The 17,221-nt window shown below is 39.7% G+C and overlaps 1 protein-coding gene across 10 annotated transcripts in view; it reads right to left on the reverse strand.

Moving 5' to 3' along the window:
* Window positions 1-1,283: 1,283 nt before the first annotated feature.
* Window positions 1,284-17,221, reverse strand: part of KIF13A (kinesin family member 13A) — a 104,997-nt gene continuing 89,059 nt past the window's right edge. For 9 of the 10 annotated variants that reach the window (XM_084218518.1, XM_084218517.1, XM_084218516.1 and 6 more), the window contains 10 exons: window positions 16,866-16,990; window positions 15,570-15,746; window positions 15,077-15,169; window positions 14,098-14,250; window positions 13,604-13,681; window positions 13,053-13,100; window positions 12,474-12,585; window positions 11,378-11,529; window positions 3,648-4,746; window positions 1,284-2,787 (listed from right to left, as the gene is read on the reverse strand). In XM_084218518.1, coding sequence (XP_084074644.1) covers window positions 2,501-2,787; window positions 3,648-4,746; window positions 11,378-11,529; window positions 12,474-12,585; window positions 13,053-13,100; window positions 13,604-13,681; window positions 14,098-14,250; window positions 15,077-15,169; window positions 15,570-15,746; window positions 16,866-16,990 — 2,324 coding nt within the window. In that variant the 3' untranslated portion in view covers window positions 1,284-2,500. Of the gene's footprint in view, window positions 2,788-3,647; window positions 4,747-10,729; window positions 10,814-11,377; window positions 11,530-12,473; window positions 12,586-13,052; window positions 13,101-13,603; window positions 13,682-14,097; window positions 14,251-15,076; window positions 15,170-15,569; window positions 15,747-16,865; window positions 16,991-17,221 lie in introns of all 10 variants that reach the window. The other variant, XM_084218515.1, reaches the window with a different exon arrangement.

Below are 17,221 nucleotides of genomic sequence, written 5' to 3' on the forward strand. Positions count from 1 at the left end.
TTTGCACTTGCACTATCACCACAATTTTCTTCCACTTGGAATCCAAAGTTCAAGACAGTAAAATCCTAGTCTAACATTGCTAACAGGAAAAAAATTGTTCTGTTTATGTACTAGAGTTTGGAGGAGCACATCAACCAAAGAGCTTTCATCTTCCTATCACATCATTGCACCCCTTAGCTGTGCTCCTTATAACTTTACAAGAGCCCAGGGCAGGGCATGTTAACGTGCAAGTTTTGCAAAAGTACATGTCCTTTAATAACAACAGAACTCACAATGGCATAGGTTATGTGAAATGGGTACAGAAGGACACAAGGTTGGCTTGCTTTGGTCTCTTTGGCATATACAGATTGCCTACTCCAAGAGCACAATTATCCCAGTGTTTCTGAAGCAATCAATCACGCATTCTGTATTCTCAGTGGTCTGAAACAATGAAGAGCCCAGCTGATGCTGGCTGATGCTAACCTGGTGTAATTACTGAATGTATGCCATAAAAAAATGGCCACATTGATTTTTCAGAATTGTTTGTACTGGTCCTGGACAAATATGTTAATGCCAATGTGTAAGCAGTTTTCCTAAAATGTTTATAAAAAGATTAAAGTGACATCTAAACTTCAAGACACTGGGGTGTTTGGCATTGACACCTGGCAGCGTTCCACAATCATCTGTGCCCGATAAAATAATTCTGCATAAAATCTTTTTCTATTACAGTAGTTTCCTCCAGCAGCAGTGTCATTAATGCAGTGAGAGCAACTCACTGTGGACACCACAAGCATGAACTGTTCTGCAAAGATGCACATTTCAAAATCAATTGACACTTAAGAATCCTGTCCTAGAAGGGACAAAAGCCATGGCAAGGGCAACTGCACTGCACTTCACAGTCCCTCCTTTCACTGCCTCCTCCAGCACATTGCCCTCCCGGCTGCCAGCAGCTGAGGCCTTTATATATTTAGCAAAGATCCTCTCTTGTCTGTCTTCCAGGAATTTGTCCCATCTCCCCTTGACCCACAGGATTCTGTTCTCTGGCAGGAGTTTCCTGGCTTCGCTCCCTCTCCTGAGAGGGAGGAGGAAAGCAGAAGGTGAGGAATGTGTATCCACAGGGGCTGCTATTCTCCTCTGAGGCTCAGTGGTAAGATGGGTTCATACCATCTAGTTGTCCACTCCAACGACACTATCCTTCAGCATTTTTACCAAGTCCTTTGCATCTGAGCAGCACCAGCTAGAAACAGCTCCCTCTTTGAGCATGAAGCCTAATTGTACCAAACACAAGGAAAACTTTTTTTTTAAATCCCAAGTAAACAGTCTGTATTCTAACACACAACAGGTCTGCACCAATTAAATACAGTATGGCAGCATATAAATTACAGTTCTTTACAGTAAATAGTAAAATACGAGAGTCCGCTTACTGTACACAACAATCAAAGAAAGAACAGCAGCTTTTCAGTAAGGTCCCAGGTATCTCAGTCATTCACTTGCTAAGGAACAAAGAAAAGATACAGCAGGCCATTCACTTCACTCTTTTTTTACCATGTTGCTTTACAAATATCCAGAACGCTTGTACAGGCATCTACAGTATCTACATGTGGAACAACCTTCTTAGGAACTCATGAGCACCAGACATAAATCCCTCCATCATTCCCATTATTAAAATAAACTTTACAGATTAAAATTACTTTAGCAGGTTCTATTTCATCTTGATAATAAACCAGCAAGTAACAAGTGCAAAGTTTGCAGTCATGATCCATTTACTGATTCTTTATTTCCCATTTCTCCCCACCCCACACCCAAAAAACCCAAAACCCCCTAAAAAACCCAGAATGTTGTCCTCTCACACCCTTGCAGTAATACTGTTTCTGCAGTCAAACTGCCCGGCCGGCTTTTGCTAACATGTGAAATGCCAGACTCATAGCTTCGGGCATCGTCAGTCATTCCCATGCCAAGTCAGCACAGTGGCAGGCCTCAAGGAAGACAAAACATATGAAGCAGTTGGATATTTCAGTGTGCTTAAACACGGAAGGCTGCACGGTGCCCAGTGACTGAAAGGAACATGGCACCAAGTTACCAGTTAAAACATTTACAATAGAAAGATATAAACAGCAAATATGTCAGTCTAAAACAAGTTCTTTGGTAATTAAGAACAGCGGTTGGGTTTTTTTTAAAGAATATGGATTCACATCCTGGTTTTTCCTCAATAAAATATCTTTTGTTGTTTAAAATATATCTCCCAAATTGTTGCGTAACAAATAGTCCAGTACCTCAGTTATCTACAATCAGCTTTAACTGTGTTTTAGTGTGCAGCCGTATCTGCCCACTGGCAGACAAACTATAGATACACATTCATATATATATAATATATATATTATTTATAAAAAATTAGAGCATTAAGTCAAGGACTCTAGAGAATACACATTCCATATGGACAGGTTAAAATGTACAATAGCTTCAAAAATCCGTAGAGTTTTCTACACAGTGATGCGTGTAGTAAGTGCAAAAATACTGCAGTTTAGTTAATCCAAGATTTCCTGTTTTCCTGTTTCCTAGAAAAAGCAGAAGCCGCTGCATCTCCTGAATGGCAGAGGACATCTCCTCCTGCCTTGGGAGTGGCTGATGAGTCTTGAAGCACAGAACTCTTCCGTTTCTCTGAAGTGGAAGATGCCTGAGACCGGGAAGTGCTACTCCATTTCCTTGCGGGAGCTGGTGCTTTGCTGAGGCGCCCGGGACGAACGAAAACACCGTGCCGTGGTTTGCAGTGGAAGTACTCTCTGCCTTTCACAATTCCATCGTGCTTCCCTTCAATGCAAAGAAATGCACAAGATTAAACACTGGTGCTGCCATTAGCACATACAATTGAGGCGCTGAAGTGTGAATAGCTTTGGTTATCTGTCAAATAGTCAAGATTGTTTCTGCTGAGTGACAGAGCCAGATGCTCACCATACACTAGGGAGAACAAAACTTGGAAAGGAGGGCTTAAAATGTGACCAAAATATATGATTTTCTAAAATGTTGCTTTGTTAACTAACAGTTTAAAAAGCATGTGTTCATCTTGCAAAATAAACTGTCCTCAAAACCAATTGCTTGCAAAGTTTAAAATTTAGCTGGAGACAAACTTCTGGCATAAGTGATGTTACCTATTAAACTACTAAAAACATCTTTTTAAATGACCTGAAGCATTTCTATGGAAGTTTCTTAACACTTGCAGAGCACTGATTTTTTCTGACCCCTCTGAAGTTACAGAAAACCTGTGCTCTGGAATTCATCTTTCCCCAGTGGAAAACAACAATAAATCTCTAAAAGTCACTGACAGCAAACCTATCTGACAAGTGATGCACACTGTTAATACTGTTCATGAATGTGTACACACTGATTTTAAAATAATATGCCAGCTTTAGGTTTTGCTTGTTTCTCTGACCTGTAAAAACAGATGGGTACCAACAGGGAACTACCACAACAGGCAAAAGCAGGGCTTTCAGACAGTTAAAAGGGATCAGAGCATCCCATAACCAGAAAGCTGATAAATGGGTGTATTAGGTACCAAGCTTCATGAAACTGGAGGTACTTCCCAGGACTGAACTGGACTGAATGATTGTACCGTGACTTTAAAAATTGGTCACACTAGCTGCATAGATAACCCAGAACACATTTAGTCTTACCCAGCTGAACATTGAGTTCAACTCCAACCCAGATTCCAGCTGAAAAATCCACTGTTCCAACGTATCTCACTGTGCCCATCTTATTACTTCCAACACAGACTTGCTCGCCCACGGCCACCCAGCTCGGCAAGAGGTGGGCTGGATCTGCAGAAGCACCTTCTTCACAGTCAGAACCATCCAAGTGGTCCTTCGTAATAAAATAGTCCATGGAAGCGTCGGGATAAGTCTCAGGCTGTGAAGTGTCTTTCACCAGATCAGAACAAAAAGGGCTTTCCATAGCATCTGCAAGCCAGCTGTCACCTGCTGCTGCTGCAGAGCTCTGCTGGCCCGTGCACGGGCTCTGCCCCTTGCCAGGGCCCCGGGGTGACTCCGAGGCGCTCACTCCGTTAGAGGACAGAAGGGAACACAACTGTGGAGCTGTTGAATGGTCAAAGTCCTTCCCATCTTCAACACCCATGAACTCAGTAAAGGAGTGATCTTCCAGAATGTCCGTCGTGTGCTCAACTGTCACCTCGCGTGCTGAAAATTCGATAGTGTTTTTCCCATCCAAGGAACTCAGAGCCGAGAGGGACCCAGCTCTGGGCAACTGCTGAGAGTCTCTGTCAGTGGCACTGAATGACAGTGGTACTTGCTCTGTTAAGGCACTGTTTTCCTTCAATGGTACCACAGGTAACTTCTCTCTCGCTAACTCCTTTTCTGACTCTCGACATTCCTTGTTTAAGGAAGATCTTAAATCATGTGCAAGGGATGATCCCAAGGGATCAGTAGAGTCCAGCTCCTTGGAGTGACTGGCTAGCTGGTCTGTGCTATCACTACAGGGAACAAGCATGTCAGACAGGGTGGCATTAGAGGCACTGTGGGAAAAGTAGCCACTAGTGATGCTGCTAGTGGTGGGGCTGCGGGACACCTCTTTCTCAAGAACACGTGAGCTCATGAAGTCTGATTTAGAGGAAAACCACTCCCTGTTCTCCAGGCTAGCATTGTAAATACTGAAGTCAGCAAACTCCTCTGGTACATAAGGCCGGAAATTTTGAAAACTTTGTGGACTTATCAATTTCTTATTAATGGCCTCCAACTCACTGTCTTCCTCTTCAGAGTCCTGCAAATGAGAAGAGGAATTAGGATTAGGAACCTGTGACAGTGAGGTTTCCAAAATAAACTAACCCTCCTTGATTTTTTTCCTTTCTGAGCATGGAGAAATATGCACCTTTAATAGTCTTTACTCTGAAGAATGGAAGACACCATTGAAAAGAGCTGCTGGGAACGTATCCTATCTACACTGAGCTATTCAATTTTTAGAAAATAAATTCTAAATAGTTCAGAAAATATAAACCAATAAAAGGAAGGTTAGGTATTTTCATACACAAACTTTTTTCCCATTACTTAGACTAATTAAATCTACTGAAGTTATTTTATAAAAGAGTTAATTCATTAGCTAAGAAGATAAACATAAATATGAATGGTAAAGGCCTTAAAGAGTCCCTGCTGCAATACAGGTTATTAAAAACTTTGGGATTACTAAAAACTTTGCACAATGGGATTTTCAATTAACCTGATATCAGCGAGGCTAAATAATTTCGCTTACCCCTGGCTATCACATCTGAATATGTTCAGGATGCTTGAATATACAAGCAAAAAGACCAAATATTACAGCAAATCTTCAAGGAAGCATTTGTATGCAGACACGTATGTGTTTGGAGGGAAATAAGTGACACTAATCACCCTAGCAGAATTTGGAGGTGCCTCCCTGAATTTTCCCTTGGTGATGTGTGGGGATGCACCGTGACCAGACCACAGATGTGGCTTTCACAGAGTCCATCTGAAGCTGAGGACTTCAGTCTGTAAAGATTAATCTGAGAAAGACTCTGGCAACATGGTAGGGGCTGCTCCCCCAAGATAAAATACTGCAGGCAGGACTCTACATGGGTGCTTTTTTAAGTACTTCCTTTATTATATATATATAAAGTCTCCATTTACACATATATATGCAGGTATAAACATAGGTGTATGTATACACACACATATATAGTAAAAATAGTTAGTTTACAGGAAATTTCTACTAGAAATAATTGTATTTTAGAAAAAATGAAAACTGCTGAAGTCTTTTAAATAAACTGTAGCACCCATTGTTTCTCAGTTCCTTTATCTGCATCACAGATTTCAAATTCTGATCAAGGCAGATCCTATGTGATATCTGAAGCACCTGGATGCTTTCAGACAGCTGCTGTGATTCACCAATGTAGAAGGAAAAGCGGAACAGTTAACCAGATGACCACAGAGTACCAACGCTTCAGTTTAAACATCCTCTTGAAAATGTTTCCTCACTCCAAAGTAGCCAAGACTGCTCAAATAACTTTGTATAACAAAACTTCCAATGCCCAGACAGGAAACCAATTTGCTCAGTTTGCCCATGTCAGAATAATCACAGAATTGTCTGGACTGGAAGGCACCTCTTGAGGTCAATTAGCCCAATCTCCCTCTGCTCAAGCTTGGTCAGCCAGAGCGGGTTGTCCAAGACAGTGTCCAACTGGGTGGGTTTTGAGATCTCTACAGCCTTCCTGCACAACTCATTCCAGTGTTTGACCCTCTCTCACAGCAGACGAAGTGTTTTCTTGTTCCATCTTGTGGTCAGATGGAATCTCATGTGTTTTGATTTGCCTCATGTCCTGTCACTGGACACTACTGGGAAGAGTCTGCCTCGGCCCATCTGGTGTTCTTATATATTGATAAGATGCCCCATGTGACTGGTCTCCTTAAGGCTGAACAGCTCCAGATATTCCAGCCTCTCCCCATTTGTCAGATGGCCCTTATCTGTAACAGGGTCTCATGTCCATTCTTACCATGTTTAAACTCATAGCAAACTCATAGCAAATATAATTCAGTATTACCCATGCAGAATGGCCTCTTAAAATGACTCAAGATTTTCAATAATTTTAATTTTTTGTTGGCACAGCTATGAGTATCTCAACAGGATGTCTCTACTTGTCAAAGTATATCTGACAAATCCAACACCATTTCAGATTATTAATATTTGATCAAGTAAAGGCTTGGTATCCTTTGCTTTCTAATTTTCATGGCACTCTTCTAGGCTATTTCTCATACAGAATTTGGATGAAGGCTTTCATTTACAATTATTTATTTCTCCGAAGAGGAGCAGTAGTGTTATAAAATGTCATGTAAGACTACTGAGTATTATTTATACTGCTACTTATATCTAAAATCCACAGTTCCTTTAGAAGTAAAGGAACAAATTAATACCTGCTTTATTTAGACTACAAATATCCTTCCAAGCACTAAAGCCTTATACAAAGCATCTTTTTTGCATATTGCAGGATACCAGTTGCTCATCTCTGAGGAATGTTTTCTCAATCATTCTGCTTACTTCTTCCCTTTTACCAATTTTATTTGTACAAAACTAAGTTTTGTTCTATGCTGAACCTTATAGTTTGGGGTTTTTTTTAACATTAAAAACTAAGAGTTTATCAAATATACTTCATAAAGTTGAAGATTATATATGAACTCCAAACTAATAAACATTTAATTAAGAAAGTATTTCTAGTTGATACTAGCTAAATGTCCCCTTGAGACCAAAACATACTTTTATAAGAGTTTTTTGTGTCTCCTTTGAAACTTGCAAGATTCTTCATTTGACTGAAAAAACCCCACCTTGGTGGTGTGTCCCTGTTCAGAATCAGACTGGATAAGAGGCTGTAACTGAGAAATAGCTCTACAGACATACAGACATTGGTGAGTGATTAGGAAAGGCCAAACAAGTAACCACAATGTCAGTCATGTGCCATTTCAGGGTTATCTGTCATCATAAATCCAAAAGCTAAGCTACAGAGAACTAGCCTTCTTACTAGAACATGGGCTATGAAGAACACTGTGAATAGGTGAGGAGACACCTCCTTGTGACAAACAAAAGATGCCTCTGGTGGGGACAAGATATATTTCCTTTCAAAGCTCATCTTAAGTTTCCTGATTGGGAAATTCCAGAAACAAAGCAATTTCAGAGTTTTTCAAATTTCTGTGGATGTGAGATGGGGGAAAAAAGAAAGAAGGTGCCTTGTACAGCTCAGGCTATTGGTATAAATAAACGTAAAATCTTTGAAAAGCTGGTCAAGACATTTCAGCAACTTCCCTAGAATGTACCAGAATTACTATAATGAAAAGCAGATTTAAGATCTGGTAACAGACCACGACAGCAAGAACTAATGAAACAAGACTATACATCAAATTCTAGCAGTCGAGAAGCAATAGAGAAGCAAGAGCACAGAGCAGCTTCTCTACACCTGCTTTGCATCTGCATTTTCAAATCCCTAAATTACACCTCTCAAGTAACCTCAACAAGTTAGTTTCCATTTTACTAATTTAAAAATCAGTAATACTTATCTAGTGGTTGTACCACAGGTGCCTCAGTTTTTATTGCCTGCTAGAAGGGCTTCCTCTTAGCAAATACTCTCTTAAACATGTTAATTACTGGCAGTATTTAAATACACTTAATATGAAAACATTTCTTCTGACCTTAAGATAAGTCACTGTGTTCCTATATTATACAGAACATGCCCCTATATTATGCTGTTTTGATACAGCTGCAATATCAAGCATGTCTAAGTACTCTCTGAAATTTCAGGCTGAATGCTCTATTTCAGGCCAACTGAATAAAAAATATGTTTGGTTAACTGCTTTTTTTCCCCCCTTCCTTTGGCAGATGTGTTTTGAATATTGGAATACTTCAGCCGAGTTAAAATATAGGACTCACTGCAGCTCTGAAAAATGGGGTAGCCTGGGAAGCCTACATCCTACAAAGGTCTCTTTCCTAAAGCAATAAAACCCCCAGAAGCATCACTTGCTAAACACAACACCCTGGGCTGTCTGGGCTCCACAAAGCAGCCTTGTCAACCTCCTCCCCACTAGCAGCTGTTCCTTCTTGCCTGTCTCCCCAGGACCCTCAAGGGTGTAAAAAGTCATCAGACAGAAAACTAGATCCAAATGAAAAACTCCATGGTAGTCAAGCCATCAGCTGAGTGGACCAGTTCCCTTGATCTGACTTCCTATGCAACCAAACAAAAAGCGGAGTTGATACAAGGGAGAAGTCAGTACGAGTCCAGCAGCTGAGAACTGAAAGAACACCTGTTTCTACGGTCCTGTTGGCTACAGCAGGTTTACAGTGTTCAGTGAGTTAGTTCCCTTCTAGCTGGCAAAGCCTGGTGGCAGGATGTTGCCCTTGCCTAGCTCTGAAAGCTTCTGTGTATCTGTGGAAAGCAGCACAGGCAAATGCCTGGGTTAATTCAGGGCATGCACGGGGTGGGACTTTGTTTTCACTCAAGGGATTAGAACTGCCCTCAAGTTGCTATGGAAAGTTTTGTTACAATTTATTTTCCAAGGGATGTTTTTTCAAGCCACTAGATTTTCTTCTTCCAAATACCTTCATGCCATTTGTATCAAAGACTCAGTGTCCTAGGTTGACTATAGGATGCTTTTATCCCCAATTGTCTGTTTATGCTGAATAATAAGTTTTGCACGTTTAAGACTTGTTCCAGAGAGTGAAGAGGGGAGAGAAGAAGTGTGCAGTTTGTTTTTCAGGCACTGCACTCACTCCTCCACATTCCTGCTCCTGGACTGTGTTGTCTGCGGATGGACAGACAGCTGGAAAGAGCTCTCCTTTTCTTTTAGTTAGTTTTAGCTAGCTGAGGCAAAGAAGTTTCGTGGACTGTGTTTTTTTTCCTTTTTCTTTGGACCTGTTTAAACCTGCTCTGGACTGAACGCCCAGAAGAGCAGTGGCAGCTCACACCTGTGGTCACCGGGCTGGGCCTGGGCTGCGGCATTTCCAGCGCCAGAGAGACTGACAAGAGACTGAGTGAGCTGAGCTGCAACCTGGGGAGGGGACTTTCTGGGTTTGTCATCTCTTTTGAAGCAGCAAGGCGTTTTATTGATTAATATTGTTTAGGTTTTATTGTTTAATAAACAGGTTTTTCCTACTTTTCTCCAAGGAGGTATTTTCTCCCGGGGCCAGTTGGGGAGAGAGGCCAATTGAATCTGCTTCCCTAGAGGAGCCCATGTGGGGGGTCCCTCCCAAATTTGCCCTGAACCAGGACACTCAGTGTGAGTCAGCACGTCAGCTACCTTATGGAAAATTAACATGATCAAGAATAAAACAGCTGCCACCCAAACCCAGCAGCCAAGCTTCAAATAGATACACCAGAACACTCAGGATACTTTGGTCTAACTGACAAAACAGCATTAGAAATATGAACAGGGTTTTTAATGGCTTGGCTATATGGTAGGAATGAAGACAGCTGTTGAATAGAAGAACCCAGCACTGGAATTTTGTGGAAGAGTGTCCCATAGGACTTACAGGAAATGATTTGAAGGTTCCGAATTTTAAATCTAAAGCTCTGATTAAAGCAAGTATTTGCAGCCATGTTCCACAGCCCCAAAACCAAAACCATCATACAGCAGAAATGATGATACACCTGTTGTTGAAGCAGCAGTGAAAAAAGGATTTAGCAAGTGAAGATTAAAACAAAAGCCCTCCACCTCAATTTCCACCTGAATTATGATGAAGACAGGCTGCAGGTTAATTAAGAGCGGCAATATTATTTTAGTCATATTGCTTCCATGTCAGGCAATTATAAGCTTTCATAGTGTACCCACACCTAAATGCACGGTTACTTACACCAAATGGGATCATTCCATTTACTCTGGGGTATAGTCACAAAATCTAGGTAACATACAAGGTATATTAGAGTGACAACAGCATGGCTCACTAACCCATCCTTTACTTGATCATTTGTGCCCTGTAAATACTACAGCCTCCCCTCTCCCGCCACCCCACAAGACATATGACATATAAACATTAAAGCCCAAAACAAAACAAAAACAGAACACCAAATCCCAGTAGAGTTAGTTCCAATGACAGAATGCATTTGCAAGCCAGGCAAGCAACTTGGTTACAACCATAACCTACAATCAGTCACAAGTGGTTATTTCCACCTCACAACTACTTTTTCCTGCTGGAGAAGCGTGAGTGCCTCAAGCCCACCACCAGGCCTCGAGACAGAAACTGGTACAAAACTTACAATCTTCTCCTCAGGCATGCTGCTGGCCCTGCTTCCTGCAGGCACAGCAAAGCCAGCACAGTGCACCTGAGATGGAGGCATGCTCTGCAAAGGTTGAGACACACAACACATCACACAAACCACAGCTCTGACCATGGTGCTAACTGAGTGCCAAGTCAGAAAGGTGTGAAGATGTGATGAAGGTGAAACACCCATGCTGGCCATACAGACATCAAAATTCAAGTTAATGGGTAAGGGAACTCATGCATTCCTCCCAGAGCATGAGAGTGAGGAATAAAGGCCAGAATTATAACCATCCCAGAATAGTTTCACAGAACTACATTTCATCTATTAAAAATACCACACCAACATCTTACTGAAGAATAAAAAGGTGTAGAGGTAGTAAAGTAGTTACTGCTACTTTAAAATAGAAGTACCCTGTAATGGAGAATACATACCAAGAAGTAAAAAAAAACCCCAAAATCCACAAACCCTGTATTCAGGTAAAAAACAAAACTCCAAAAAGCAAAACTCCACCAGATATAAAGAGTGACCTGAATACTTTTACCAGAGAATTATAAAATTCTCTTGCAACAGATGCAAATGATTTGCCAAGTACACAAAATCACTCCATCTCCTATAAAAAAGCAGGTGCTTTTCAAAGATTACCTCTTGACTAAGTAGAGGTCGGCTTTCAAGTGGGGTCTTCCTTTTATGCTCCTCTTTCACTGGCATTAAGGGCTTGAAAAACTTTGGTGGCTGGGGAGAAAATGCTTTAAAAGGGCTGGCCATTAAAGCATGGGAATTCTCTGCTACAACACCTAGGTAAAAAAGCAAAAATAGTGTATTTCAGTTCTTCTTATCCTGACTGCAAGATCATATTTCAAAACAACTGAAGGTTAAGCCATGCAATTGACAAAGTTGCTGGCTATAGAAAAAATGTCAGTATTTAAGTATTTAACCACTGGCCTAGGCATGAAACAATGCACAGCTGAGTGAGATCCTCAGAGAAATCTGGAAAAAGAAGGAAAGCAGAGAACAGCATTATCTGCCCCTTCCATTTTGAGGCTCCAACATTTCTCCTTTTCATCTTGGTCATAAAACCAGTGGGAAGTGTCCTTGAAAATAGAACTGAGAAGCTCTTTACTTTCTGTGTCTCACCTGACCTCTGCCCACAAGACTGCAAATCTGCCCTGTAACCAAGCCAGCCATCCAGAACAGCCAGCATGATTAAAAAGGAAATTATAAGCAAGGAAACAATGAATAAACCCCCAGTCCCACTTTATTGCAGCAGTATTTCTACCTCCACTGCCTGTTCAATGTGACCTGAAGGAAACAAGGCACTTGTGACATACTGACAGGGAAGCACAGACAATACCCACATATCACGTAAAGAACTTGTCTAAGGACACTTCCCACTTTAAAAAAAGCATCTTCATCTTTAAATTCATAAAATAACAGCAGCTGCATTTTGTTCTTTTCTGTGTGTGTGTGTGTGGTGTTTTGTTTTGTGTGGCTTTTTTTTCTTTTTTCTTCTTTTACAGTTTTGATTTATATTTAGCACATTGTGCCCACCTCTTTTACCCCCTTTCCTGGATGTCTTATGCATTTCTCCTTTTCTCCCCTATTTCCAGGTTATGTTTAGTTCCTTACGTAGAAGCTGAATAACACATTTATAAGGAAAAGAGCACTGGGAATTAAATTTTCAGTTTAATGCAGTAAATAAGAATCCACCAGCATTGTCATTACATATATGAAATCTCACCACTGCCATCTTTGCTCTTGCGAGGTGACTCCCTGGGTAAAGTACCATAGCATGATACATCTTGATAACTGGAACAACAGTCAGATATATCTAGGTGACTTTCAGGCCAACCCTAAAAAAATAAAACCACATAAATATGTATGATGATGCAGGCAACTGTGGAAAAAAATCAGTAGGGAAACTCAGGTGGTTGTTTTAAAAGTCAACCAAACCCCCCAAACCAAAGGTATGTCAATTACTGACTTCAGACAATTTTCCTGTCACACAGAAATGTATTGTTTTAAAGGCAATTAGCTGGTCAGAAAAGTAGTTAAAGTTTTGCTCTTTCTGTTTCTTACATATCAGTTTATATAATACTAATATGAAAGGCCGAGAAGGACAATAAGGTTTAATGTAAAATTATATGTAATGGGTGCAGAACTTCAAAGATATATTATGTAAATCAACTGCTTTCAGTACTATTAAAGGAAAATACTATTTCAATTTTCCTTTTTTTCCCCCCCAATTTTCAAACATGTCTTGCTTCTGGTGGGGTGGAAAATCTGGGAATGTGAGCTGGTTTTTGCTACACTTCCATACCTTGTCATCTTCATCGCAGGCAGAAAGATCCAGTCGACTACAGGACACCTAAGGAACACCAAGAGACAGAATGACAAAATGCCTACCTTTTATTTGTGAGATATAATACCCTGAGGAAACACTATGATGATTTAGTTCTAATAACTGTTTTGCTTTCTCTTTTCAGACCAGATAAAGACATCTATATTTCTGCTGTATGAGTGAGTGAGAGAACACATAAAATGGAGACTACCCCTTATACCATGAAAAAAGTTAGAGGGACTTGGAGGTATAAGTAATCTGAATCAGGGCAGTTGTCATCCTGAACTACTTCCCAAATGGATACCCTTGTAAAAGGAGAAGAGTTTCAACCAACCCTCCCTCTTTCCCGATAACTTTGTTATTTCCTAGGACAGACAATTTTGGGGTGGGATTTCACTTCATGTCCACTTCCCACAGGCTGGTTAGTCCCAGCACAGAGCAATCATCACCACATCTCTTTGTGCAAGCATTACATCAGCACACAGACAGCAGCCCCTGCCCCAGCCGTGCTAACGATGAAGGGTCCTTACGTTGTGCACGTTCGGAGTGCTGATGCTCCTGCGGATGTTCCTGGCTTTGGTGGAGAGAGCCTCTTTGACAGTGACTGCCTGTGAAAAGAGATCAAAACACTAACAGCAAGGCCAGGCTCTCCTCTGGAGAACTGAGCAAGCAGGATAGGGACTTTTTTGCAGCGTAGCTAACAGCAGCAATCAGGGCTTGCATTCACAAATCTTAATTTGCACACAGAGCCATCAAAGCTTCTGTCTGAAATTCTTTCTTTGGCCTTTGCTTGTTCAGGTTCTGAGTACTACTACATTGTTCCAACTTCCATTACTACATCCACCACCCCTGGAAATTTGTATTTCACAGAACTAACTTCATCTTACATTTGTCTGTCCAATGATCTCCAAAAAAAAACCCAATTGAAACAAAAAAAGCAACACAGTATTTTTAAAAGGTCAGTCATCTCCTCTTGAATTCTTACAATCCAGTGCAAAGGGTGCAAGAAATGCCTTTTCCTTGCCTGTCTTAGCCGCTCAAGGCTCAGAATGTTCTCCACTTGCAGCACACCACGTGTGTATTTCTCAATGTAGGTTTCGCCATCGGATGTGCCCTCGTTCTCACTCCTTGCAGCCATCAGTGCTAAGGTCTCACGATCCTCAATTTCTTCTGTAGCCTAAAGTAGAAGTAACACCATTCAAGGTTTCAAAAAGGAAAGCCAATTGTTTTAGCTCACTTTTTTGACCAGTTCAATCCAGAAAGTAATTTGAATTGGGCATCTTAAACTTAATCAGCAAACCTAAATACAGTCAATGATCCAGGGTTGCTCCATAGAGATGCAAATGATGCTGAAGAAATCAAACTTAGGAGAAGTTTTGAGCATTTGCTGTAGTAAATCCCTTCTAGAAAAAATGCATATATAACCTGATTGTGTATGTTAAGGCTCAACTAATGACAACTTCCTAGGCAAGGAAATGTAATTTCCTTCCCAAATCTTAAAGTATGCTGATTTCTCTAGAGTTTAAAATTTAAGTAGTGCAACAGAGTGACAATTACAGGGTTTCCAGACTATTTATGTTTTCATTTGTCCAGTTTGTTTACTTTTAAAATAAATTTTAGAGTACATTTACAACTTGTACAAGCTTTTTTCTATAAAAAGTAATTTATATTCCTGTGAACTCAGATTCCCAGCTATTCTGTTTCCACAAACCCGAGCGTTCCTCTGAGTACCCTCTATATTTTCCCTGTAGATACTAATAGGTTTCAAAAATAACTTTACTACCAAAACTCAGTTTAATACAGTAGAAGAGAAAATAAAAACCCCACAGTTTTCAACTGTTTAAAGATAAACACAATCTCACACTGAACTTTAGTATAACCATTTTGCAACCCGCCCCATACCTGCAAAGCAGGACATTTACTTTCTAATCAATATCACCCACTAGAGTAGGTCAATTCTGTTGGTTTCTGTGAATTTGCCAGAGAAATATGCTATGATTTACCTTTGGTATATTGGATACTATTTCATAAGTCACTCCACAGGCATAATATATGTTTTTCAAGGATATTCTTCTTTTCAGGCTCTGGGTAAAACTCTAGAAAGAAAGTAATTTTCAGTTACTGTTTTGATAATTATTAAATAAAAAGGTGCAATGAAAAATCTCATTATGAAGCCAACCAGAAATATAATTTATTAAATTACTTTTTAGCATTTATGATATTTCAAGCAGTCTTTACAACACTGTGCTTTCAAGCAGTCTTCACAACACTGTGTATACAATGCTACTAAGTTCAATCAGCTAAAAAATGGACAGTTCAAAGAAATATACCGGTACATAGCTTCAGTGCAACCTATAAAAATCTACTTTTCATTTCTCTCTCATAAGAACTGAGGAGACCAGACTCACAAAATTAAGCAAGCAGCTAAGAAAGCATTTTCATTAAATTAAGAATGTGAAACAAAACAAGGAATAAAAGAATATTTAAACTTATTACCTGCTTGTTATAAATGTTGGCTGCAATCCTTTTGCGTAATACCAGCTCCATTGCAGCAGGGTGACTGAGCTGCACAGTAGTCTTCACTATTAAGTAAATTCTCTCATTTGGAGGAGTTACCCTATTGAGGTGCACTGAATCATGGACAGAAGAGTCCCAGGCAGCAGTGGCTGAAACCTATGCAGACAAATAAAGTGGAAGAAGGAAAGGGAAATCAAAGATTCTATTATCTTAAAAACAGGTATCATTTACAATGATTTAACATGAAGTAAAACAATTCCTTAATGAGAGAAAAATCACCCTAATTGAACAAAGTGGAATCAAACCTCCTTTTCAGAGTAAGGAATTTATCAGAAAAAAAATCACAAAATAGCTGTTAAGATACTGAGGAAAACAATTACGACCACAATCCCTGCACTGTGCAAACCCTGCCCCAAAAGGAAGTTTTCACATGGCTGGAGACAGAAAGGACAGTAGAAGAAAGACTGGATGAAGGAATACAGGTCCTACTGCTACCATATTAGAAGTATACTAATTTCAATGTAAAATCTTCCATCTATGTTGGATTAGGGTAACAGCCCACAAAGAATAAACCTGCACCCATTCTGCAGAACTTTTTTTTCCTTCCCTCTGCCTTCCCCTCAACTTTGGTGTCCTCTTTATTCTGGAAACAATCTCTTAAACAATGGCCTGAGTAGATGCAGGACATGGAAGGTATCAGTTAAGAGATTCCAAAATGGATTCAGAACAATTAATTTCCAACAATTCCCAAACCATATATTTAAAAACCAGTAATTACTAGTAGTAATTTGTACTAATAACTACAAATGAAAGAATTTTTATTTAAATATTAAGCTTTGCCTTGTGCACACAATAAAACAAGTCATTTTCTCTGAAGAGTTAAGAGCCTGCAAGAGGAATGACGAAGGGGTGAGGAAAGCAGAAAAAGGGATTTTGAGTCAGGCAGTTCAATTATTCTTTGCCAAGAGCCAAGACTTGTCATCTCTGAATTAAGGCAAAAGAGCAAACAAGTCATATCCTCTTAAATTCTAAATAAATAGGTCAGAAAATAAAGGCAGCACTAGGTACTTCTAAGACCAAAAGGTAATAATAATAATAATAATAATAATAATAATAATAATAATAATAATAATAATAATAATAATAATAATAATAATAATAATAATAATAATAATAATAGTAATGACTAAATACATAGAAGTAGGAAACAAAACATAAGAAGAAAGCATTTACACAAGCTGCAGTTGTCAAAAAGGAGGCTTGCTAACAATTTACCTCATCATCACTGTGTTTTATGATCGGCAGATAAAAGAATGGGCTCCCATGCTCCTTTGGTAGTATTGAGTTAACTCCTGATGCATGGGGACCTATAAGTTGTTCATTGGCACTGAGGTCATCAGCTAATGAAACAAATGTGCAAAGAGTGAAATAGTTTTATACCAAAGGATATGAATATATAGAGGCAAAGTTGTAATAAAGGCCTATCCATATTTCATAATACATTTAATCCTACTTAATCTTATTACTATGCAGCATTTTGAAGATGATTTCAGCATACAAAAGAAATTGAGAATAGTAGTCCTGGCTACATTATGCTTTTAGCTAAACAAACAAAAGGTGTGCAATGACAC

This window comes from Fringilla coelebs (assembly GCF_963513975.1).
Source record: "Fringilla coelebs genome assembly, chromosome: 1".
Lineage (NCBI taxonomy): Eukaryota > Metazoa > Chordata > Aves > Passeriformes > Fringillidae > Fringilla > Fringilla coelebs.